The sequence below is a fragment of the Lissotriton vulgaris genome, chromosome 4_1 (genome assembly GCF_964263255.1).
Source record: "Lissotriton vulgaris chromosome 4_1, aLisVul1.2, whole genome shotgun sequence".
In the NCBI taxonomy this organism is placed as follows: Eukaryota; Metazoa; Chordata; class Amphibia; order Caudata; family Salamandridae; genus Lissotriton; species Lissotriton vulgaris.
This window is the reverse complement of record NC_141691.1, coordinates 843,981,301-844,006,408: the sequence shown is the minus strand read 5'-3', so window position 1 is coordinate 844,006,408 and position 25,108 is coordinate 843,981,301. Positions and strand designations below refer to the sequence as shown.

At 44.2% G+C, this 25,108-nt stretch overlaps 1 protein-coding gene across 1 annotated transcript in view; it reads right to left on the bottom strand.

Moving 5' to 3' along the window:
• SERPINB5 (serpin family B member 5) overlaps positions 1-25,108 on the bottom strand; it is a 133,761-nt gene that overhangs the window by 6,956 nt on the left and 101,697 nt on the right. Inside the window, exons 5-6 of the mRNA XM_086965165.1 lie at positions 20,987-21,129; positions 863-1,030 (exon numbers count right to left, since the gene is read on the bottom strand). Coding sequence (XP_086821291.1) covers positions 863-1,030; positions 20,987-21,129 — 311 coding nt within the window. The remainder of the gene's footprint in view (positions 1-862; positions 1,031-20,986; positions 21,130-25,108) is intronic.

Genomic DNA, 25,108 nt, shown 5'->3' with positions numbered 1-25,108 from the left:
GATTTGGCATCTCAGCTGTGACAAAAAAAGGCATGCAACCCTGATGCACAATTCAGATACCTTAATTTGAGGCAGCTTCTAGTCGTCTTTGGTTTGCCCAACAGGCTCCAGGAAGTTTATTGAAACTACTCCTTTTATTTTCGTAGTTTAAATAGAAAGAGGGCTTGAAGTACAATGAACGCCCATTAAAAGGAAAATATTGCAGTGATTTGGGGTATGAAATGCAGAAATGCAGTAGTGTCAGCCAGGAAAAACGGGGCCAGAAACGACTGAACAGCCTACATGTAGTAACGAATTGCAGGGACAAGGTGGTAGAGTGGCAGTTTTGCCCATAGAAGTAAGTGAGAGATGAACCATTACCATAAATGGGCGCTCATCATAAATGTGTTTAGTATTGTTGCTTTGCTCCAGTTATTTTTCGGACTCAAAACCTATGAATATTACTCTCTATGAACGTATTCTGCATTTAGTCATTTGTGGGGTACTTTCTTACACATCTTTTCATATTATTAGTTATGCTGCTTTATGGTGGCGCAAGCCATATGTTGACCCGAAGAATTGTAGGCGAACCAAAGATCGGAACACTTGAAGGTCCATGTTGCAAGGATTTTTACTTTTTCACCTCCCTTCAGCTACCCCAACATTCTAAGGCGGTTTCTTGATATAGAGTAATCCATTTAGTTTTGGTAAAGGTTAGTGTGATTTTATTGTATTTTGAATCTTAACCCTTTCCCTGCTGCCGACGGCAGCACTACCTCGCCATTGGCCGACGGCATTCCACCCGCACATGAAAACGCCTGCACCGCGGCGGAATTACCGCCGCGGTTAACGGGTTAAATGCAGAGAAAGTATTGACACTTACCTGCTCCAAACCAGTGGAATCATCTTCAATGTCTTGCGGCAGCAGGATGATCATGCTGAGGGCTTTGTTCTCACAAGGGAGGTCCAGTACCAGTGTCTTCAGTTCTTTTATGTAGCCCATGAAACAGCGAGATTCAAGTTGCATCATTTGAACAGGCTTGCATTCAGTCTGGAAAAAAATGAAATGTGCAGCATTCTTAATTCCAACTCTCCGAATCAATCTTCTTAGTTTTCCATTCCCCCATTACTGCTTTTCTCTGTATTCACCTATTTATTAACTTGGATGAAGATGAACAGGTAAGTCTGGTCAGCGAAATAAAATTGCTGATTCAGCAATGGATATCTACTCAGCTGCATGATTGAACAACCCCTCCCCGCCGGAACAACCCAGATTGCTCCTCTTGTAATCCAGAAAAGACCACTGGGCCAGCTTGTTACCAACAATTTTCATCAATGCTTTATACCCTGAGTTGAGCAGATTGAAAATTAAATATGATGTCCAACTGTTCTAGTCCTTGCTGGTTAGAGGCGTTTTACCACACTTCCAGTCGTAATGAGGCAGAAACTTAAATACCTTCACAATGTTAATTTTAAAAGGTTGCAAATTTGGTGACCATGCTTTTACAAAAAATATTTTATAGCTCATTAGGGAGCTTTCAGATCCTCCTGATTTCTTATTTAGCATGCCCCAATGGCCTCCCAAATCTCACGCGCTGGTTTGTTGCAGGTGTATCGAATTGATTGAAGGTGAAAATGAAGGCCTTAGAAACAAAATCACAGTGGATGTTGAAAATGTCTATTTGAGTGGTATTCCCCCCACATTTTTACCTTCTTTTGCTGAACCCGTTTTTGTTCTGACCATAGGACTCTGCACTCTTTACACCTGCTAAACAGTGGTAACGTGCTTTTGCTCCCCTCTCTAAACATGTTGGAATAGGCATACCCCTAGTTGGAACAATTCAGTTACTTGTGAGGCCGTGGTAAATAGTAACACATGTACCCAGGGTCTATAAATGACATTCTCCTACTGCATGACTCATTGTGCCACCCACTAACGTAGCATTGTAAAACATGCCACTACAGCAGGGGTGTGCTGTTTTAGATTGTCATTTCGACCTGACAAAACAAATGTTTTGCCAAGCTCAATCTTTTCTTTTTAATACTTACAAGTCGCTGCTAAGGTAGGCCCTAAATGCCCATAGGGCAGGGGGCATGTTGTAAAAAAATGGCACATATATTCAAAGTTTTACATGTCCAAGCAGTGAAAATCCTCCAAACAGTGGCGGCTGGTGAAATTGGAAAATGGTAAGGCGTAAATGTTGCAGATGAGTGTTGTGCCGCAAATGAGTGAAACAAGCGAGCCCAAACATAAATGTGGACTCCCAGGCAGGACTCCTCTGCCCCTGAGATTTTTTTTTAAAATGGAGTGGGCAAAAGGAGCTTTTACACAAGCAGGTCCATGCTGAAACTTAGATATTTTAATTTCTTCACATTTTCTAGCAGAAGTTCTCATAAGTCAACAGCAGTATATATATATATTACAACTTTTATAGAAAACTTAACAGGTCTTCGACTTTTCTCTTCATAAATAAAGTTGCCAAACTTTTAAACTTCTAAGTAGGTAAATATGTGAAAATGAATTATGCCAGGATAGGAGAGAAAAACCCTTGCATTGGCATTTGGAAACAACACTTTTCGACGAGTCTTTGAGCTGAAAGTATTAGTAACCCCCTTGTCACTCACACAGGCCACAACCATAGTTAAACAATACTCCACCACTGTCTTCAACTCATTATTTTAACCTCTTATACTTTGACTCCGGGAACTACAACCATTAAGCCAGGAAATGCAATTTGATGCAACACAGAAAGAACACCTGTCAGCGGCTACTGGCTATAGGAGGAAAAGATGGTAGCAGCAAACTAGGCTGAGCACTAGCAGTGAATCAAAGCAGGACAGGACCAGAAACATCCTCTCTCCTTGGTATTCTTTTTTTTTAATGGATTTTTTTTTCGACAACAGCTTTTTATGAGCACAGTTGAAAATGAATAAATGCAAACCTCATTTGTGAGGGTGCCGGCCCAGCTGTGCCACCATTCTTTAATTCGTGTAAATACTGGTGACACAGTAATTGGTGTACATAAACAGTGGCATGGCGTTGGAAAAACTCCAGGGATGTCGCACAATTTAAATTCCATCAAAAATCAAGAAAGACTAGCTAGGTTTTTTACAGGTAAGACTCAATGGAGTACGTATGTCAAGGAAAACCAGTAGGTTTTTAGAAAGCCCTCACCCACCAACCTAGTTGGTGGCATGCTTCATCATCGGGCCCACCACAGTGGCACCTAACGTGCCCCGGGTGTGCTTCGACGCCAGATTACTGCGGAGCTGGTATAATTACTGAGTGTGCAGTGTGGTGAGTGTGAAGGTGAAGATTAAAAAGCCATACAAAAATCCCAGCACCCGAGGGTAAAAACTATTTTAATAAACTGGGTCTCTGTTGGCACATTAAAAGGCAGACGGACACGGTGGAGTATGGATTATGACCTCCAGTGTCCTGTGTGGTCTACATGTTTCAGCCTGGCCTTTCTTAATTTAAAACAGGCTTTCCTCAGGACCAAGTGAGTATGTGTGGGGTTATAAAAATAATTTACAGTGAGTGTTTTTGTTTTTATGTGTGGCACGCACTAAGGTGCTATATGGGTGAGAAGGGGATTCCCTCTCGCTTTGCTACATATAACATAAAAGGGAAGACAGACAGACGTACAGGGTAGAGTCATATTAGCATATTATTGCAAAAACAGTCGTCATTCCACCGTCTTATAAGGTGAGTGAGCGAACTATGCATGGCTAAAGTGTGGTCTTGTCAGTGGCAAGACTCATGTGATAGTTATCTAGAAGCCGGTTGTTGTGGTGAGCTAGAAGACGAGAATACCAATGTGAGGTTCAGGTAAGTGAAAGAAAATTATTATCCTCACACAGTATTTTGCTGTTCAAAGCCTCCTTGGGTCGCCTGGCAGAGAAAAAGACCCTAAAAGAAGGTTGTATTGGTTTTACAAAATTATCCGACCTGTAAGGGAAGACCTCAACACCTTACCCCCACAGTTGCTGTAGCGCGCAGCCTCATTACTCACGAAACTGTCGATCTGGTTCCTCCTTGGACCTGTCGTCCTTCTGTGGCGCCCGGTTGTGAAAGGAGGGCTGGCCGAGCATGTTTTTAAAGCCTCCGTGATTGCCTGCACCTGGGTCGGGGTAGAGATAGAGGGAGGGGTGCTCTAGCGCGAAAAGCGCCATGTCATGTAAGCTCTGCGCATGATTGGAGTGGGTAGTAGTCCCTATTCCGCGCGCGAGCCTCGGTGTATGGTGCTCCGCGCATGCGCGGAGGGGTAGAAGCTGTGTAAAGCTACCGCGCATGCGCGGGAGAGCGTGGGAGCGCTAGCTGTTGCCAAGGACGCGCTAGTGTACATTATTGCTCGTAGAGAGAGCAAGGGAGGAATAAATAATATAGTATAGAAGGATTTAAGATGAGAGGAATGAGATTTACAATTTAAAACTTAGATTGTTGGTCGCTCAATGTGAGACAGATTGGGTTATGCACAGTATAGAAAAGGAAACATCATACATTAAGTGGTGAGGGAATTCCACGGTATGGAGTCGTTAAGCCCCTCAGTATGAGTGGATAGACGGTAAATCCAACGTTGTTCTTTTTGGAGGAGATATCTTTCATTGTTGTCAGTTATGGCAAATTGTTCAATCACAGTCCAAGTGAAGTCATTTGGGGTGTGGTTGTGGGACAGGAAGTGGTCTGTAAGTCTACTTATATTTTTGCCACATCGGATGGTACTGCGGTGTTCCGTCATTCTTGTCCGTACCTTGCGGGTGGTCATCCCCACATATCGTAGGCCACATCTGCATGTCATAAGGTACACCAGGTTTGATGAATTACAGTTGGTGAACTGGCGTTGTGTCCATACTCTGCCTGGTTCTAAGTCCAGGGTTTTGGATGGGGATGTAAGGTGGCATACGCTGCAATTATTGCACGGTTGGTGTCCTGTAAGTTTTGGTAAGCCCCAGGCATTGAGGACAGTGTTGTCGTTAGTGGCATGGTTCGGCCTGGGTCTGGTGTGTACCAGGGAGTCTTTCAGATTCTTCGCCCTTTTATATGCGAATCTAGGTTTTTCCCAGTTTCGGTTGCCCGAATTAATAATCTTCCAGTTCCTGTTGATTATGCTTGAAACCTGATTTGATACGGTATTGTAAGTGGTGACGCATGTCAGAGTAGATTCCTCAGGAGGCCTTGTTGTTACCTCAAGGAGCGCCTCTCTATTTTGGTTTCGCGCCCTCTTGCAGGTAGTGTTCAGGATCCTAGTGGGGTATCCCCTGTCTTCCAATTTATGGACTAAGCTGGCTGATTGTTGTTTGAAATCCTGGATCCGGCTGCAATTGCGTCTCAGGCGCAAAAACTGACCATAAGGGAGATTTTCCCGTAGATGTCTAGGGTGGAAGCTGTCAAACCTCAAAAGGGAGTTCCTTGATGTAGGTTTGTGGTAGGTCGTGGTTGTCAGGCCATCCATGTCTGCTTTGATGTTGAGGTCCAGGAAGGCCAATTCCGAGGCACTGCTCGTACAGGTAAACCTCAGGTAGTTGTCGCAGGTATTGATCCACACGAGGAATTGATCCAGGGATTCCTGATTCCCTTCCCAGATAACCAGGATGTCGTCGATATACCGACGCCACATACTGATGTTGGCTGCGTAGGGATTGTTCACAGATTGTATGTGTGTTTTTTCAAAATGGGCTACATAAAGACCAGCTATGCTGGGAGCGAAAACGCTCCCCATGCTCGTCCCATTGGTCTGTAGGTACAGCTTGCCCTCGTACTCGAAATAGTTGTCTTTTAATGCAAGGGTGGCACATTCCATTATAAAGCTGCGTGGAGTATGATGGTTCCAGGCAGTTCCCATTAGGACTTCCTCCAGTACTTGCAGTGTAGCGTCCTGCGGTAGGCTAGTGTATAGGCTCTCAATGTCTAATCCGACAAGGAGTTGGGTTTCGGGGTTGTAGTTGATTTCTTTAATTACATTGAGAAGATGTTTCGTGTCCTTGATGTATGATGGTGTAAGTTGTACCAATGGGTTCAGGAAGAAATCGCAGAAGCGTGACAGGGGCTCTAAGAGTGATTGATTTTCCGACACAATTGGTCTTCTCGGTGGTGGGGTTACCCCTTTGTGTACCTTCGGTAGAGTGTAGAAATATGGGGTTTTAGCATTTTTGCTGCACAGGTAGTCAGCCTCCTGTTTGGAGATATGTTCTGCATCCCGGGCATTTTTTACCAAAATCTGTATTCTCTTGCCTAGTTCCTCGGTAGGGTCCTTCCTGAGTGGTCTGTAATTCCTGGTGTCGCTTAGGAGTCTGCGACATTCCGTGTCATAATCTGTTTTGTCCATGAGTACGATACCTCCGCCCTTGTCGGCGGGTTTTATGACCAGGGTAGGGTTAGCCTGCAGGCGTCTTATTGTTTCACGCTCCCGACGGGACAGATTGTTGAAGGTGTTTTTCTCCTGTATATTCTCCACCTCAGTGTAGACCGCCTGTTCAAAGGCAGCAATCTCGACAGGTGTACTGGCGGGTGGTGGAATGAAAGTGGATTTTAGTCTGAGGCCTGTCTCGTTGGGGACTTCCTCTTGAGGGTCGTTCGACTCTGTTTTCTTTTCAAAGAAGGCTTTTAATTTTAATTTTCTAAAGAACTCCGCTAGTTCCATGTGTAATTTGAAGTGGTCCAGTTTGGCTGTAGGGACGAAAGATAGGCCCTTGTTCAGGACTGCTATTTCTTCTTCTGTCAGTTGTGTGCTGGAAATATTGAACACCAGTTGGTCTTTGGTTCTCACTGCTGTTGTTATTTGCTCGGTCCCGCCTGTTCCTTGGTTTTGTTCCTCGTGTTCGAGCTCACTGGATCCGCCTCGTTCTGTACGTATAGTAATCACACACTGTCTGATTAGTCTTGAGTCACAAAGCCTCGTTACCTATGATATTTATGCACTGTGGGCTTGAAAGCGGCACGCACAGACATTATAAATAAAAATGATCACAAATAAGATAGAGGTGGTCCCAGTGTCAGCACTAAGTGCATGCTATTGCACTGGCGGTCAGCCAGCAGTGTTCGAATAAAGGGACATATTACCAACGAGTAGCGATATTTATCGCTAACTAGGCTTAGCAACGATTTTTTTATCACTAAGCATCGCCGGAAATTATCGCTGAGATAACGTGCTATTAGCAACGTTTATCTCCAAAGCGATAATTTTTCCAGCGATAGCGTGAATATCGCTGAGAATACAGCGATATTCAGGCATTAGCGACGAAATGCTCTTAGCCATGTTATCCATCTCCCATTAGATAACATGGCTAAGAACTGGTCTGAGCAAGCGTTAGCCTTGCTAATAGGCGATAGCGACGTTAGCGACTGCTTTCAGTCGCTAACAGGTTGGGTACGCACACTATGCATGTCATTAGTGATAAATATCTCTGACATGCAAAGCGGGCCTCAAACCGCTCGCTATCGCCTAAAAGCTGTCGCTAACATCAGTTAGCGACAGCTTGCTTTTACAGCGATAGAATTATCGCCTCTTAGTGGCAGAAAACGGTCGCTTAACCGGCGATAATTGCTTATTGCCCCCCTTGGTAATATGTCCCAAAGTGCGTCGCAAGAGTCTTATTTTTGTTTATCGTGATAAATAATTGGGCACATCTTACTGCAGCCTTTATTTTTTTATACCATGGGCTGGCCTCTTTGACTCTTGAGTCTGCCTTTCCCTTTCAGCTTGCGGGCAAGGGGGAACTTCCGAACTTCAATTTCGTGCACAATACCGTAAGCTGCACATGAAGAAGGAGAGAGAAATAGCCAATCACTGCATTGCAGAATAAGATAGCCATGCAGTGATTGGCCATGTCCCGACCACTAGATTTGGGGCCTAAGGTGTCTCCTGAGCCAGGATTGGCCAGGGCAGGCTAACAAAGCGCTCTTTAGGAGTCCGTGAGGTTCCGGCTGTAATGCCCCCGGCTCACTAATTGCGCAGATGGGGAGAGGCATACAGTGCCCATGTCGGGCTGGTCGGGGAAAGGCAGCCGTCCAACCCGACATGCGTACTTTGAATAGGGAGTGTCGACCCAGTTGAATCTGAATTTTTAGTGTGCTGACAATTATTTTAAAGCCCCACCCCCACACCCTGCCCTCCTAACTCATCATGTAGGAACCAGGCCAGCGGCTGAAAAACAGCACAGCCACGGCCAAAAAAAAAGTATTTCCATATTTATTTTATGTTTAATACTGGGTCTCGGGAGGTGTTCGGGAGGCACATAAATAAGGGGGCAACTCCCCTGGAGCTCAAATAGAGGGGCCACCCCTGCCTCCAAAACCACTTTTCAATATGACAAGGCTGACTCTCCCATAAGAAACCAAAGGGCTACACTATAACAATTTATAGAGCATCATTTCATTTTAGGAACAGCTAGACAAAACGATTCATTTTAATATTAATTTTAAATCTAACTTAATCGTCACAACAGATTCTATGTTATTATTTTGGAAACAAGCCTTTTAGAAAATTGTCATTTTCCTGCCTAAAGTCTAGTGGCCATTACTTCCAGTATCCATTGTCACATGACTACTGATGGCTTCCCTGTGGTGAGATGTGGATTGCTCCCAGACAGTGGACAAAGGGATTGAGTGTGGGGACGTGTTTTTCTTCCTCAAGCAGCATGCCTACCCTGTCATTAGTAGATGAAAACCATATGTAGGCTTGCCTACCTTTTTTCTTCTTAGGAAACTCAGCCCCACACTCGGTGGGAGAGGGAGCTGCCCCAGACCTGGTTTTGAGTGACCACATGAGAGTTTGCTCATGATCATAGCCACACCTCTGGGTGGGCAAAGGGAGCCTTAACCAGGGGACGAAAGGTTCTGTCATGCTGGAATTAAGGAAAAGGGGATACAGTGGGATAGTTTACAGTAAAACACACAGGAAGTGCTGCAAAATAAGTTGGGGTCAACCAGGGAAGTTTTACCCTATTGGTTAGGGAGTGGCTAGGAGTTTCTCCCACGCACACGCTGGCTGTAGCATCCTCAGAACCCGCTCCATAACACTCTTAGACCTGTAAAGATCAGAAAGACTGCTCTGCTGTCTGAAACCTGAAGAAAGGCTGTAGCTGCTTGCCTTGAACCCATTACCATAGAAATGACTCAAGAGTCAGATGGATAATCTCTCGTTTGAGCTACAGGGACATAAATGCCTCCAGAGGCTTCGCTCTCTGCAATGACCCAGCTGACTAGTTCCAATTGGACCTGCTCAGAATCCTGTTTGTGGCTTCTGCTGTAGTAAGTCTTGACCTCCAATTGCTGATCCTGAGGTCCTGGGATGCTTGGCTATGCCAAAGTTCAGAAGTGTGCTTGGCTCTTCAGGAAAAGGGCTTCCACCAGCTTGTGGTGTACCTGTAGTGTAACTTGTGGTCAGCCAACTGACCCTAAGAGTCCACTTATTTGTCCTGAGTACAAGTGGGTGCAGGTCTAGCCTTTCAGGCCTCCTCACCAGTCTAAACAGCAGGGTGATGTCCTTCTTGTCTTTTCACCGGTTCAGTAGATCTGTGAAGAGGATGCCGAGAGGTGCCAAATTTATGCCTGGCCCTAGTCTGTGGGTGACTCCTGGCCTGTCCCTAACTAATAGGGGAAACAGTTCCCAGTGGTAACTCTACCTCCCTTTTGCAGCAGTTCCTGTGTGTCCTACTACAAGTAATCCCAGAATGCCTCTCCCTACTTTAAACCAAACCAACATAACCTTTCTTCCACTGTGCAGAGCTCCTGTGCCCACCCTGGAGGTGTGGTCAGAGTAAGGCGCAACCCCTCCTCTGTGGTCACTCAAAATCATGTCTGGGAACAGCTTCTCTCCGCTCGAACTGGTGCCTGGCTCGCTGGAGGGACAAAGGAGGGGGGCGGCCCAGGTGTTAACTGCATCTACCTATCACAGGATATGCTTCTATGCAGTTAATTAAGTTCCTGGGCACGCCAAGATGGTCGTACTTCCAAAAGAACAGAACATCACACCACACCCAAAGTCTGTTTCTCAGCTCTGGGAGCAAGTTTACACCTCATCAAGGGGGCTATTCAGCTCCTGAGTGGTATTTGGGAGCACATGTAAATGGGATTCCAGAGGCTTTAGGCAGGGAAAAGGTAACTTTCTAAAAATAGATCTTGCAAAATAGTTATTACAAACATTACTTTACCCGTGAATGAGGCTTGTAATAAATAGTTCATAAAGCCCAAGAATTAACTTTGTTGCTTTTTCCTAGGTGGTGATAACATTATTAAATGTAATATTGTATCCAATGCTTTCTCAAGAAACAGCTAACCCTGCAACAGTGAGAATGGCTTTAGGGTCCTTATCACCGTAAGGATATTTTTAACATACAATGTTTTCATATGCTACTTTAATTTACCATGCACTCTGCCTTATGGACATAAACGCTTACTTAGGGGTGACTTATTAATATTTAAGAGTGAAGTTTAGGGCTGTCAAAAGGGGTTATTTTGAGAAGATAAATTAGCATTTTCTAAAAATGCACATGTAGGCTACAGTGGTAGGCTTGCATTCATGTTTGCACTGCCACTAGAGTTGGTGGTACAATGGGTGGGGCAGTCCACTAGTGACATTTAACTTATAGGCCCTAATAAACAGTCTACCATATACTAGGGGTCTTTTAGGTAAGTTAGATGTGCCAATTAGGGTATCAAAACTTTAGGCAAGTTTTAGGGGCCAGAGCATCTGCTCTGGGGCCTGGTTAGCAGTGTCACAGGGCCACGAGCCAAAGAAACAGCAGCTGCATCAGTCCAAACAAATGGGGCTAATCATGTAAAAAGAAGCATTTTTCTACACAGGAATAACATACACTTGGGATGTTAGCACCAGCATCTGGGTTACTGCCTAGAAGCAGTACTTAACACGAGTGAGCCATTAGGCATCCACTCCAGTGATACAATTAAAAAGGTCACAGCACAACTTCTGCTTCCCAAAATCCAGCATGCCGCCGCCACTGCTCTACATGCTAAATCCATGGCAGGGACAGAAGTCCACTGTCAGGCACATAAGGGCACACTTGGAGCTCCCCTCCAGATTACAGAATATAACATAATGACCTCACTCATGTCAAGGAATAGGCCTTGGATTTTGTGTCCACACTAGATTAGTGCATGGCTGATGCCAAGATCAAAAGCAGATACTCACAATCATGCACTCAGGGCAGGGGAGCACGACTGTACACAATCCACGGAAATTTCTGTTCCAAAAGTGGGGGGCTTGGTTTGTGAAACAAGTTAGTATAATACCTTAAAGCACCCTCTCTTTCTCTACCATTTCTGTTTTCAAAAGCTCCGTGTCAGGGATGATTATTTCATTAATTTATCGCTAGAGTTGCTTATGCCTCAGTCTGATAGGCCAGAAGCTTACCTTATTATTTTCTCTAAAGCTCATTTGTAAAAACCCTATTATGTTCAAGGGTTTGAACTACAAAGCACTTCTCCTTCAAACTTCCAGCAGCTGAGCTCAGCTTTGTTATATTCAAAAGGGAGGGATTGGGACTTCACATTCGAGTTTAATACAGATGCACACAATATTCCACTTTTTATCAACATATTCTACAGCCAGTTCTCTAAAGAATAATTTTAATGAATATGACATATTAAAAAGGAGATGCCTTTGTTTAATTCTGAAATGACACCTACTTGTTTTTCAGCTGGCAAACAAGGATTTCATCAGTAAACTAAGTAATTGCTAAACTCCAGGAGATTATATCTATCCTCACCCTGCCTCCTGAAGACAAAAGCGCACACAATTAGCAATGGAGAGTGTAAAGAAAAATACAATTATGTGATATGATGATGGGCACAATCATTCACTCTATACAAAGAACAGATATTGTAATACTACAGTAATCCAAAGTTGATTGACTGTTATTTTGCAAATCAAGAAAGAGAAGCCTTTCAAGTAGGTGCCACATATCCTGCTATTGTAATCATCAATTTCTCCAAACATTGATAATTATGGGCAGTTTCTTTTAACTGTTTCGGGCAAAGTCACCTTTTTTGTGTGGGCTCCTGATTTTTCGTTGTTTTCTTGATATTAGGACTCTAAGTGCAGTGACACTGCTAGCCACAGCCCCAGAGTGCAGCTCTGCCCCTAAAATGGCACAGTAAAAGTTGTTCACCCAATTGGTGTACTGAGCAAGTCAATGTGAGAGTAGACAGTGGATGGGGTAAGGGATGGGGTAAGGAATTTGAGGTATCATAAAATATAGGTACAATGCTGTCATGGCATCAAGAACACATGCTGGTAACAATAGATGAATCATTTGAGAGACAAAAATCAGCCAGATGATCACTGAGTTTAACAAAGAGGACGGGAAATGCAGAGACAGGGAATTTTTAAGTTTTTATACTCTTTTGATTTAACACCTTGGCTGCAGCTGGAATTCCACGCCGGTGCTGAGCATTCCGATTGCTGGCATGGTCATGACGGCTCCCAGCCGTCATCAGCACACGCCCACCATGACTCATGACAGCTGGGAGCAGTCACGAGCACCGAATGGGTTCATGAACCCATAATGAAATAACAAATGGAACCAGGGAATGACATTACTAAAAAGGTGCAAGATGAGGTTGTATGCAAAGCTCAAAATTATACAGTACCGCATGTGGATATAATCAGAACTGGGTAAAATATTACTGATCATTGTTGATCGAGGAACCTCATTGCAGATAGCAGCATGAGGGCATTAAATACCTATCTGACAAGGTTTCCAAAATCTTTGTCATGGTTTCATTGTGTGAATCTGTGGTGCAGATGTTTTCGTGCCTAGTTCTCTTTTTAAGCCATCAACTTGTGTTGTTGGTCTAAAGTAATGTTGAGGAACATTGTTTTTGCTTGGGTCTTATGGCTTTGTGGACTAATGCACCCACAGTAGGTGTCTGTGTTTGACCTCATGGTCACAGGTTCAAATCCCAGTGGGTCTACTCAGCCTTTCGTTATTCTGAGGTCAATAAAATGAGTGCCGTTAGGTAACAATAAACATCTATTATTTAGTGCCGGGATACCCTTGTGTGAAAGTGCGCTTTACAAATACACGTAATTTTGTGACATAACATATTAACATTTCAAACCCTGCAAATCGTGCCTTTTTTGCTTTGCTCTGTTTGAGGGTTTTCTCAAATTTACTTTGCTGTTGCTAAATTATACATCTTGTCAGGGAGAGTTGTGTAGATAATATTCTTCATACTCTATGTATCATTTGCTTTCTCATGCATGTTTTCCCTCACTGATTGTGATGCAAAAGGAGCATCCTGAGATGGAGCCCAAGGCCTAGATGTAGGTAATAGCAATTTACCGCATGGTAAATACCGAATTTTACAGATTCGGTATTCACTATTCGGTAATTGCTATGTAGGTAAAATAATCGGTAAAAATACCGAATCTGTATGATTCGGTAATTACCGATTCTGTAATTACAGAATCGGTATTTGCCATTGATTCCTATGGGCCTTGAAGCCCATAGGAATCAATGGCAAATACCGATTCTGTGATTACAGAATCGGTAAAATTACCGATTTTGCAAGGGTGACAGGGTGTCACTTTGACACCTTGTTGCACCCCTGTTTCTGGCTTGTGTGCCATTTGACACACAGACATGACCTTAGGGCATGTATGTGTGCTACATGGCACAGGTGTACATGCACAGATGTGCATGTACACTGGAAATCGTTATTTACCATGGAATAGTATTCCATGGTAAATAACGATTCGGTAAGGGCCTGTGGCACTGATTACAGTGCCACCTACATCTTGATTTACAAAATTGGTAAATTTACCGATTCGGTATTTTACCGATTCTGTATATTTACCGAATCGGTAAATATACCGATTCTGTAAATAAAATGCCCCCTACATCTCAAAAGCCAAATACCGGTCGGAAACGGCCGAAATCGGCCGTTTTCGACCGGTATTAAGGCTCCTACATCTGGCCCCAAGTAAATTATATGTTCCAAATTCTTTATCTTTACAAAGCTGGGGCCTATTTACCACATGCCCCCCACCTACATTCACGAAATGATGTACTGTATTGCCTCACGTAATCCTGTCAAAGTCAGATTTGTCCTTTGTAATCTATTTTATTCCAACATTCAACAATGATTGCCAAATTTACACAGAGGCTGCGTGATTCCACACTTTTACTGCTGCAAAATGCCCATCCAGGCCTCTATGTAAAGGACAAACCGGAATAAAATATTTGAATAATTGCAATTCTTGCGATCATGGCTGTCGCGGCTTGAGTCTGGTATGAGACTTTGCACCAGCCAGTTTATTGTGTTGCCTGGGTGTTCCCATGCAAGTCCTACGGTTTTTGATGCATTCCCAGACTAATCAGAACTGCTAAACCAGGGAGTGCGCGAAAAATGTGCCTTCCCAGGAGAGGCGAATCTTTATTTCTACTCTTTGCTTCCTCTTGCTATCTGTGCTGCATTCTGCAGAGACACATAGAGGAATTTGCCTCTCAAGGACGGTGTCCCTTCCAGCTCAAAAACAATCCTGTATGCAATGCAGGCACCCTTGCACCATGGTGCAAAGGTGTCTGCGTTGGCGCTAAGCTGCCAAAAAGGCACCAGCGCAGAGGTAAAGGCAGGAACATGCTGTATTACCTAAATTACGACACATTCCTACTCTTTCCCCGTCATGCAGTGCAGCAGAGCAAGGTGATTTGCGTCACCTCACTGCGTCCAATAAGTCCCCTAAGGTTTGACAGAGGTTAAAGTAGATAATTCCTTACTCTCAATTTAGTGATAGCTTGGCAGAGCAGTTAGACCCACCAGAGGATAGTGTGAATGCCTTTGGTGTACATACTCATACAAGGCAGGAAAACACACTCAATGGCCAATATTACTTTAGTTACTTTTATTTTCTAGGAACCAAGTTGAACCCAGATAAGTAGACTGTTATGCAATACTTTAAAATTATTGGCAATAGGTTTGTATAGTATCAAACATTAACTTGCATGTGCATGAAATACTTTTCAATACAGAAAGAAATACTTTGGGCCTTATTTACAAGAAAATAACGCCGCATGTTGCGGCAAGCCATTTGGCTGTGCCTTTCAAAGCACAGGGATGCATCTTATTTACAACAATAGGACGGATCCCTTGCTCTCCACTGTGGCTGGTGCACAGTTGGCTGCCAAGTGCCAATGCAGGCACTCGTTCATTGTGGGGGATGTACGGCTTTACAGCGCGTGCTATTACACCGCGTGCCGTTACAACGCGTTTTTTTCAACGCAAGTCATTACCACAACTTGCGTTGGAGGGGGTGCGGACTTAGGAATTTTTTAGTTTACTATTCCAACACCAGCCTACGTACAGTAGGGAAGGTGTTGGATAGTAAATTAAAAAATTCCTTGTCCTGCAGCGCCCTCTAGCGCAAGTCGTGGTAACGACTTGCGTTTTAAAAACCGCGTTGTAATGGCATGCGGTGTAACAGCCGCGTTGTAAAGGCTGTTCCCCATTGTGGGGACACCTTCCTGCACAAAAACAATCACAAGAGGTGTTTTCCTCTTTCTATGTTAACTGAAGAATGCAGGATGCATAGAAAGAGGAACAAGCGAGGAGAAATAAAAGTATTTCTCCTCGTTGCGCCTCTTTACGCCTCCCCTGGGGACGCACAGTGTTCTGATGCATGCCCAGGTTTACAAAACATTGTAAATCTGGGACAGTGGAAGAATCCTTCAAAGTGCTGCATTAAAAGGAGCCGTATTTACAAGGCCACATAAAGCAATGCAGGGTGGCTTTACATGGCTTTGCAAATATGGACGACCAAACTGCACTGCCGGTGTGTCAAAAAAAGTGACACACAGGCGGAGCGAATGGCTTGTAAATATGCTCCTTTGTTTTCAGGATCACACTTAGTACAATACAGTGAGAGACCAAAGCTATCCTATGGGAAAAAGAAAGGTGAGTGACTTACAGGTAAGTAAGTGGTTTTTAAGTTCAGTCTACGGTTGTTTGGGCCAACACTGGGCAAGGGTGTGACCAAAGTAGGTACTGCACCACCTGCGGCCGTGTGCAGAAGTCAATGGGCACAGTGGTACTCAATGGACGCTGGGGGAACTTTGAAGAGGCACTGGTTACAGGTAAGTACCTACTGTTCAGGGACACAGGCCCTGGGGGTTAAGATAAGCACTGGAGGGGCCAGCAAATAGCACACAGGCTGCACCACCAGTGGCACAGGGGTGGCCGAGTGGGGTGTGCAAAGAAGGCACCTGGAGCCCTGTTTAAACCAATGGAGATCCTTGGTTGCGGAAAAAGGCTGCAGACTTGGCTTGGAAGGCTTGCTGAAGGAATCCCATGACTGGAGAGGTAAGTTGGATAGTGGGGGGATGCCAGGACACCATTGGTGGTGCACACCAAAGCGGGGGGCTGCGGATTCAGGGGTGTGTTTTGGTGTCAGGTTTTCTCACTAGATCCCGTTTTGGGCGGAGGGCATTCAGGTTGAGGCTGCAGGCATCGAGGGGAAGGTCAGGAGAGGTTGTCCAATGCTGGATCCGAGGTCAGGATTGTCGGGCACACTTCACTGGGTCAGTGGGCCACCTGGACTCAGGCCGTGGCGTTGGATGAAGAGTGGTGCAAGGTCATGGATCTGCCTGGATCTAGTCCTTTGGATGAGTATTTTGCTGGACCAATCCAGTCTCCATGGGAGACAATAGTCTTTTTTTGTCAAAGACAGCACAGGTCCCTGGGTTTCTTGGAGGTTGCTGGCTATGCCGGTTTCTTAGAGCAGGGTTCCTGGAGGAGGAGACAGGTGGGTAGGGCTGGCCAAGTCATTCGTCATCTTCTCCACTGATGCATGGATATTCAGTCCTTCATCTTCTTAGGTCGTCAAATCTGAGTAACAAGTTTTAGGGTAGCCCTTAAATACTAAATTTAAGGGTGTTACTGAGGTCGGGTTTCCCTTGGTTGGCTACACCCTTGAGTGCCCACCTCCCTTTGAGGAGAGAGGCACACCCCTGTTCCTATAAAGCCTGAATCTCCACTTCAAGATGGAGAATTTCTAAGAACAGAGTTCACCTCAGCTCTCTGGGACCCTAGGGGTGTGCCAGGCTACAGGCTAAGGTGGACACTCCAACTCTGCTTACTAATTATCCTACCAGTCCTGCAGTCAAAAGTGGAGCTTGGACAGAAGAGGGGGGGCATCTTGACTAGTTGGAGATGACCAAATCAGCTCATTACAAAGTGTGAGTCTTTGAGGCTCACCACCAAGTGCTGTTCCTGACAGGGGGAAGTGTGAAGCACCTCCACCAAGGGCAAGGTTTGTTTCTGACCTCCAAGAGCTAAATGGCTCTCATCCCATGAGGTCAGAAACCTGTCTGGTGGTGGCTGGTTGACGGGGACCAGTCAGCCTATACACTAAATGTTGGTCGAATTTCAGGAGGCATCTCTAAGATGCCCTTTGAGTGAATTTTATAATAAATCCAACTCTGGCATCAGTGTGGTTTAAATATGCTGAGAAGTTCTTTACCAAACTTCCCAGTTTCAGTAAAGCCACCTTGGAGCTGTGGAGTTTGTGTTGACAAACCCCCAACCCATGTATTCAAAATGGCTTCACTGCACATACAATGTCTGTGAATGTCACTGTAGGGGCATATTGCTCATGCAGCTATGCCCTCACCTCTGGTATGGTACACCCTGCCTTAGGGCTGTGAGGCCTACTAGAAGGGTGACATATCCATGCCACAGGTAATGTTGTTGGGTATGGCACACAGGGATGTGTGCCATGTTGACTCTTCAGTTTGGTCTGCACCAAAACACTCCGCCTGCACCTCTAACTTTCACACTTTCTCTCAATCCCTCTCTTTCTCCTCTCTCTATTTTTGCCTCCACTGTCAGTCTTTCTCTCTCCCTCTCTCTCTATGTCCATCTCTCTCTCTCTTTCTCTGTCTCCTCTCACACACAGCTGCACTCTATTCCTCTTGCTCATTAACTGACAGTACCAGGGCCTTCATGTTGCTTTCCTTGCTACGTATGCTTTTTCTGTGCTACCTGCTTCCATACACAGGAGAGAATAGGTCAGGGGGGAAGGTTGGTGTTAGAGAGAACGTGATGGAGGTTCAAGTGGCTCCAGCGCAAGGGAAATAATTAGTTCAGTAAATGGGCAGTTCGAACGTGTTCAGTGGACTCAGGCCGTGGAGTTGTGTTGTCATGGTTAGTGTAAGAAGTTTGGTACTGGTTGAGAGGGGTAAAATCCTACTCAAGAAGAAACCAAAATCGTTGTCAGGGTGAAGTCATAAACAACACAAATTAGGCTGTGCTTAGCCCTCTAGTAGCTTTGCACAAAAGCAGTCAGGCTAACTTAGAGGTATGTGAAGTATTTCTGCAGCACTTCAAACAGTAATAAAGCGAAAACACAACACTAGAAAAATCCAATACCAGTTTAGGTAAATAGAGTAAAATGTATTAAATAGTGTATGAATGAAATAGCAAAAGTCCTATCAGAAGAACTGGAGGTTTGCAATTTTAAATATTTTAAGTGGAAAAAGTCCAAAGAACCACCTGTGGATATATAGTTGCGCCCGCCCACGACAAAGTCACAAGTTTATGCCGACCGGGATGGAGCGAAAACTGGCTACAGGGACCCAGTTAAGGCCTGCTAAAGAAGAGTACCTCAAATCAGGGTTGTTGAGCGATGCAGATTTCCATGTTAAGGATGGGTCGTTCAGCTGTGATTCCCAGAGCTGTGGTGCGATGCTCTGCGTCATCATCAATGCCATTGATGAAGGTCTTGCTATGAGATGCAATGTCCTATATTGTCTTTGATGCTGTCAATGAGGGATGTGCTATGCAAAGTCCTGTGACAAGATGCTTTGCACACCAGCTGGTTCCAAAGAAACTGGCGAGCAGAGATGCGAAGTGCTGAGCCAGAGACAAAACATCCAGTGGTACTGATGCAGAGTTTGGTGAGGTCATGAGTTGCCCAGCAGCTCCGCTGCAGAGTTTCTCGTCAACGATGTGTCGTGCTGTGGTTCAGATGAGTTTGTTCTACTGAGACAACAGTTGGGGCTGGTAGAGCACTTTCAGATCATCTTCCAACATCCAGGACTACCATGGCACCACTTGGGAGGGTAGGACTCTCACTTGGAAGAGTACTGATGCAGGGTAGAAGATAGAGGAAGCCAGTTTTGTCCCTCAGACTTTTGATCAGGATGCCAGCCAACTAGGTTTGAAGCCCCTCTGGTGGTCCTGGGTTCAAGAGGGAAGTCCAGTTGTTCAGTCAGGCAGGAGTGCAGCAAGGAAATAGAGCACAGCAGACCTTCTAAGTCTTCCACTGGTCCAGATGTGTACTGAAGAGTTGGGTTCTGAGGGCCACAATTTATACCTGGTGCCCACTCGGAAGTAGGAGAAGCTTCTAGAGGTGTCCTTCCCCCAAAGGTGCTTGGAATTTCCTGTCTTCCTGCTCTGGCCTCAGATTGTCTGGGATCACAATAGACCCCTTTGTGAGAGAATACATGCAGGGCCTTTGAGTTGTGCAAGTGTGGTAGATTACAGCTCTTCACCCTTCTTAACTCAGAGTGGCCCATCCTGTTAACAACTAGCTTCCCTTTGTCTCACTGTCTGGGAGCAATACACAAAAACCAACTACATCTAGTCATGTGACCCAGGGTACAGACAGCAGACATCAAATGGTTGGGACAAGAGAACGAGACATTTTTTAAAGTGGCCTTTTCAGAAGTGTGACTAAAAATCTGACTTTACGATTAAAGAGGGCTTTTAATTAAAATTCGTTAGACACCAAATTGAAAGTTATCACTTATTAAAGGTAATAAGGTACCCCAAAGTTGTCCTATGGGAGAGGTAGGACAGCAGGAGTGATGAACCAATATAGAAGTTTTTCACTACCAGTACATATTCAAATTTTTAAATACACTGCACCCTGCCCTCTGGGCATTGTAGGGTCTACTCTCAGAGTTACATATATGTATTAAGAAGGAAAAAGTTAGGGCCTGGCAAAAGGTTTATTTTTTAATAACCAAAAAGGACAGCCAAATTAAATGGCTGTTTGACATTGGAATGTCTGGCACCTCATTGGTTTGATAAGAAGACCCTCACACACCAACCTAGTTGGTGTTCTGCTCCCTCATCGGGTCCCAGCCAGGTAGGCTGCAACACCTGATTACAGTGGAACTGGTTAAGGTGTGTGTGAGTGTGATGAAGTGAGTGTTAATCTAAAAATACCTCCAGAAATCTACCCGTTACTTTATTCCTGGTGATCTGGGGTATATTTAAAAAAAGGAGAGTGGGTAATAGGTTACAGATTTATGTGTTGCGGGTGGTCTACTGGTGGCTATTTGTTGTGTTCCTTTTTCTTTAAAAGCGCTTAGAGACCAGTGGTGATTTGCGCTATATAAAACTATAGTAACATAACATGTGTAGCTTGTTATTACCCTATCATGGTCAACATGTTTCAGCCCTCTAAACAAATTATTGAGCTTTCTTCAGGACCTCTCAGAAAAAAAGGTGAGTGACGTGAAAAAAGTGAGTGGCAAAAAAATATAATTATCACATGTAAAGCATTTTTAGCACTCGAGCTAAGGAGTGCTGTTTATGCATGGAGGACTAACCGTTTGTGAGTCCTCAAGAATTTTTGCGTACTTTAAGCGATTTGCAGGCTTGCATATCTGGTCATGGGGGGGAGTGGCCTCTTGTTAGTCACATTTGTTTGTGGAGGTCGCGTCCACCATATAACCTAAATGTGTCCCTCAGGACCACATTTAGGTTATACGGCTAGCCAGCCTGCTCCTGAGGACTACATTTAGGTTATACGGCGGACGCGACCTCCACAAACAAATGTGACTAATTTGAAAAAAATATCAAAATCTACAGTGTGTTTTTCTTCACTGTATGACTAAAAGAAGACTCAATGCTCCCATAGTACAACTTTTCAGTATAATGGATTTTCAGTACTAGACTGCCTAGAGATAGAAGACGTGTGCTCCGGTGAACTGTGCACTCAACTTTACATATTCAGAATGGATTAATGTCACTTACCTTACTAATTCTGAAGGGAGCTTCTTTTGTCTTATCCTTATCAAATTTCTTTAACCACTTTCCTGAGCAGATGGCTGCCCCCAGCAAAAGGAGTTTTGTCTGGTCAGTGACATTTTCTTCACAAAGTACAGTCTCAACTTTACCTGTGAAAAAATATGTTAAAGTTTTTTTTTCATTAAGTACAGCATGCTACCTTCTCCTCAATCTTCCATTTTATGGGTCTACAAGTAGTTACAATTATGTCCTGGGCATGAGGGTCTGGCAAGGAGGATTTTCTTGCCTTACGTATTTTTCAAATATCTCAAAAACAACAGAATATTGATGTATACCAATGCTGCAAATATGTATAGTAATAATGATAATAATAATAATAAGGGAAGAAATTACCTCAGCTCATTCATGTATTGTGCCCTAAGAGGTAGGATGGACTGGTTACTGCCAATTGTGGTGGCTTCAGCTCTGTGATAGACTGTGTTGTAAACTTTTGCAATCTGATATTGAGGAAAAACAAAGTATCCCTAATGTGCATTGCGTAGCCAGTATAAGATGTGTACTGAACATTGACCGACGTTATGTAGGAATATTTTCAGTCTGTGCATTCGGTGAAGGGGTCGGGCTAGTTAGGGAAGTCCCAAGAAGATATGGTCAGGGACATCAGACTTCTGACAGGAGCCACATGAGCGTAGCATCACTGGACTTGTAAAAGGGAGGGGGAAATAAAAAAGACAGGAGGGAGATACAGAGGAAGCACAGGCTCATTATTCCCCTCTCTCATGTCTACACCCCCAACACTCATATAAAGTTCTTCTTCTCCATGTCTGAAGTTGCCAACCAGATAAAGACCAACTGTATAAAGTCCAACTCCGACAAGACAGCTGTGGCACTCTTCAGAAAGGAACACCTCACTGTGGACCCAAGCCTGATGATCTGCTATGTAAGATCAACACCTAGCCAGTCTAACCAAGCCTGGAACCTCTGGAAATTATTGGATAATCAACTCCTAATGACAAGCCTCCTGCTTTCTCACACTGTAGCTCCTCAGAAATATTGTCAAACGCCTAAAGAACCATCACATAGGCTTTGGTCTCCAGCTAGCTAGACTATAGAAACACGTTCTATTTCGGCATCACCACACATCTCACCAAGGGACTCCAGGTCTTTCAAAAAGTGCAGCCAGACTATGTGAAAACTCCCATCATGCACTTACAGATCAACACACTTTTCACGCTCCTGGCACACACATACAAAGCCCTACACAATCTTCACCCATTTAAGTGAACAGCTGCATCAAATTCTTCACTTTGACTAAAAAACCTTGGCTTGGCTCACCTCCAACTCACTCATTATGAATGGGCACTCACATTTAAGGCCCTGCCAAGGTCAGTACCAGTCCTCAATGGACCTGTTAGAAAGTGGACTATTAGTTGGGATGGATGGTACTCAACAGCTAGTAATAATGGTACTATTTTTGTAAACGTTTCAGTAGTTTAAACCTGAGCTCAAACCCCAGTAGCTATGGCACAGAGCAGACAGGTTTAATTTGAGAAAATGTATAAACTTTTTAGCTGTACTAAAACAGTTAAAAAGTCAAAAACACAACATAATAAAAATCCAACTACAGTTTATAAGAATGTCTTTTGTTGAACAAAATCACACTAAATTGACACAATCCAATAAGGGGAACAGGAAAAATGAATTTTTGAAGTTTCAATAAAAATCCTGCCAATATGCCAAAGTGCCAATGGCTTGCAACTGATCACGCTAGACCGGCACAAAGGTAAAGTTTAAGGCCAACTGCAATAGAAAGGTACCTTCAGACTTAGAACATTTTCAAGAAGGAAGAGTCCTCAGAGGGGCAGGGGTGCAGGCAATGACTGGTTGAGAAGTATGAAGTCTCGGTGAAGCCATCATCGAAGGCGGGAAATGCTCTGAGTGGGAAAAGTTCAGAGTTCGCTCCCAGAAGTCATCTGCATTGATCAGATACTGCTTGGGTATGGCATCTCCTTCAGACTAAGGGCCATATTATCAAGAACGGCGATAACATTATCGCCGGTTTAGCGGCTGGAAACTGCTGCTAAAGCGGCGATAAGGGGCTTGATAATATGCCCTTGTGAATTCCCATAGAAGCCCAGGTTTCATGTCCTTGGCACCAGAAGCTAGGCTTCTATGGGTGTATTACCATTCTTGATAATATGGCCCCTAGACTCTTATCTGAAAGTTAGATTTCTGTGCAGGTAAGCGTGCAGGCTGTAGCTCAAAAAGGTTCAGATGATGTATGGTGTGGGGTCTACTGAAATAGATGTGCTTCTGTAGAGAATATAATAGGAGTTGCGGCAAAGTCAGGTCTGCTATTGATGCACGGTAGGGGGACTTTCTCGCAGGTTGGTCCCTGTCTCTCAATGGTTCTCCCATCAAATAGTGTGCAAAAAGGTTCTAAGCCCTGGATATCTAGGTTTAGGGAAAAGTAGTATACTTTGACACACACCAAGACTTTCAGAACCTCAGGAACACCACTTGGGGGGTCATGACTCACTCTAGCAGAAGTATTTCGTAGAGTCCAGGGCAGGTCCAGTTGAAACTGGTCAGCTGTGCTCTTTCAGGGAAGTGGGCTTCTTGCACCTTGTATGTCCCTCTAGCTTAACAGGAGATCAACCAACTGATCCTTGGAGTCAGCTTCTTTCTCCCTAACCAGTAGAGGCAAATGTTCTCAGGGGTATCTCTAATCCACTATTACAGCAGTTACTGGGTGCCCTACTGAAAACAATCCTGAGGTGCCCTTCACCACCTAAAATCAGAGCTCCTGTGTCCACTGAAGAGGCATGGCCAGAGAAATGAGTAGCACCTCCTCTCAAATCCTTTTCCGGGGGAAGCTCCTCTCCCTCTGTGATTGGTGCCTGGCTGGCTTCAAAGACAAAATAGAGGTAAGCCCAGGTATTATCCACATCTGCCTAAGATAGAGTAGGACCTTTGAAGATAGTTTAGTTCCTCAGCACTGCCCTGAATATCATCCTGTCAGAGTAACAGACAAGCTTCTCACACCCAAGGACTATGTCTCAACTCTGGGAGCAAGTTCACACCTCATCAAGGTGCTATTTAGCTCCTGGATGTCAGTTTGAAGCTGAGGCAAATGGACTTCTGGAGGCATTAGGTAGGCGAAAGTTGTGTTTTTAAAGGTACTTTAAAAAGAATATTTGTCAAACTTTAACAATGAATTGGATTTGTAATAAATATTTAAAAATTCCACGAAGAAACATTTTAGACTGAAATAACATTATTTAATTGTAATATTGATTTTGCATACTTTCTTGTGAAACACCACAATCTTGCTGCAGTGCAAATAGCTTATGAGACCTTGTCCCTGCAAGGACATGTTTTACATTGAACTTTTACATGCCCTACTTTTAATTATCATGCACCCTGCCTTACTAAGTCCACTTAGGGGTGGTTTTTACTACTTAAAAGGAGTGTTTAGGCCTGTCAAAAGGGGTTATTTTATTATGTAGAATCTATCGTTCAAACCTGAATAGCCAGTTTACTGGTGGCAGTCCTGCAGTCATGTTTTTCACTGTCATTCTAGTTGTGGCTCAATTTGTGCTGAAGCCCACTAGTAACATTTAAGTTACAGCCCCTCAGTGCACTGTGTACAATATACTAGGGACTTATGCGAAGCTACATGGGCCCATTAGGAGTAGATCCAATTTGTATATGGAATAGGGGCCAGTTCAGATGCACAGGGGGCTGGTTAGCAAATGCACTGAGGGCCTGTGCATAGAGTCAAATAAACAGCAGTATGGGGGTGTTCATGCAAAAATAGACATTTTCCTACAGGTCCCTTCTGCAAAATGCTACCCGGGTGCTAATACCAGGCTGCAGAAGATGGTACTCCCACATGCACAGCCTGTACATGTATGCACATGCATGTGTTCCCATGTTTTCGTGTAACCAGTTCAGCACCTCTTACACTAGCTGCCCAGCAGTGGCCTTATATTGAAAGGTGGACCGTGGTGGTCAGCATTCTTAGTCTATTTATAAAGAATTTACAGTGAGCAAGACTCTGTTGATGAGACTCACACATAGTAAAAGTCCAAAAAACAGTTAGGGGGATTGAACTGAAAGAACTAA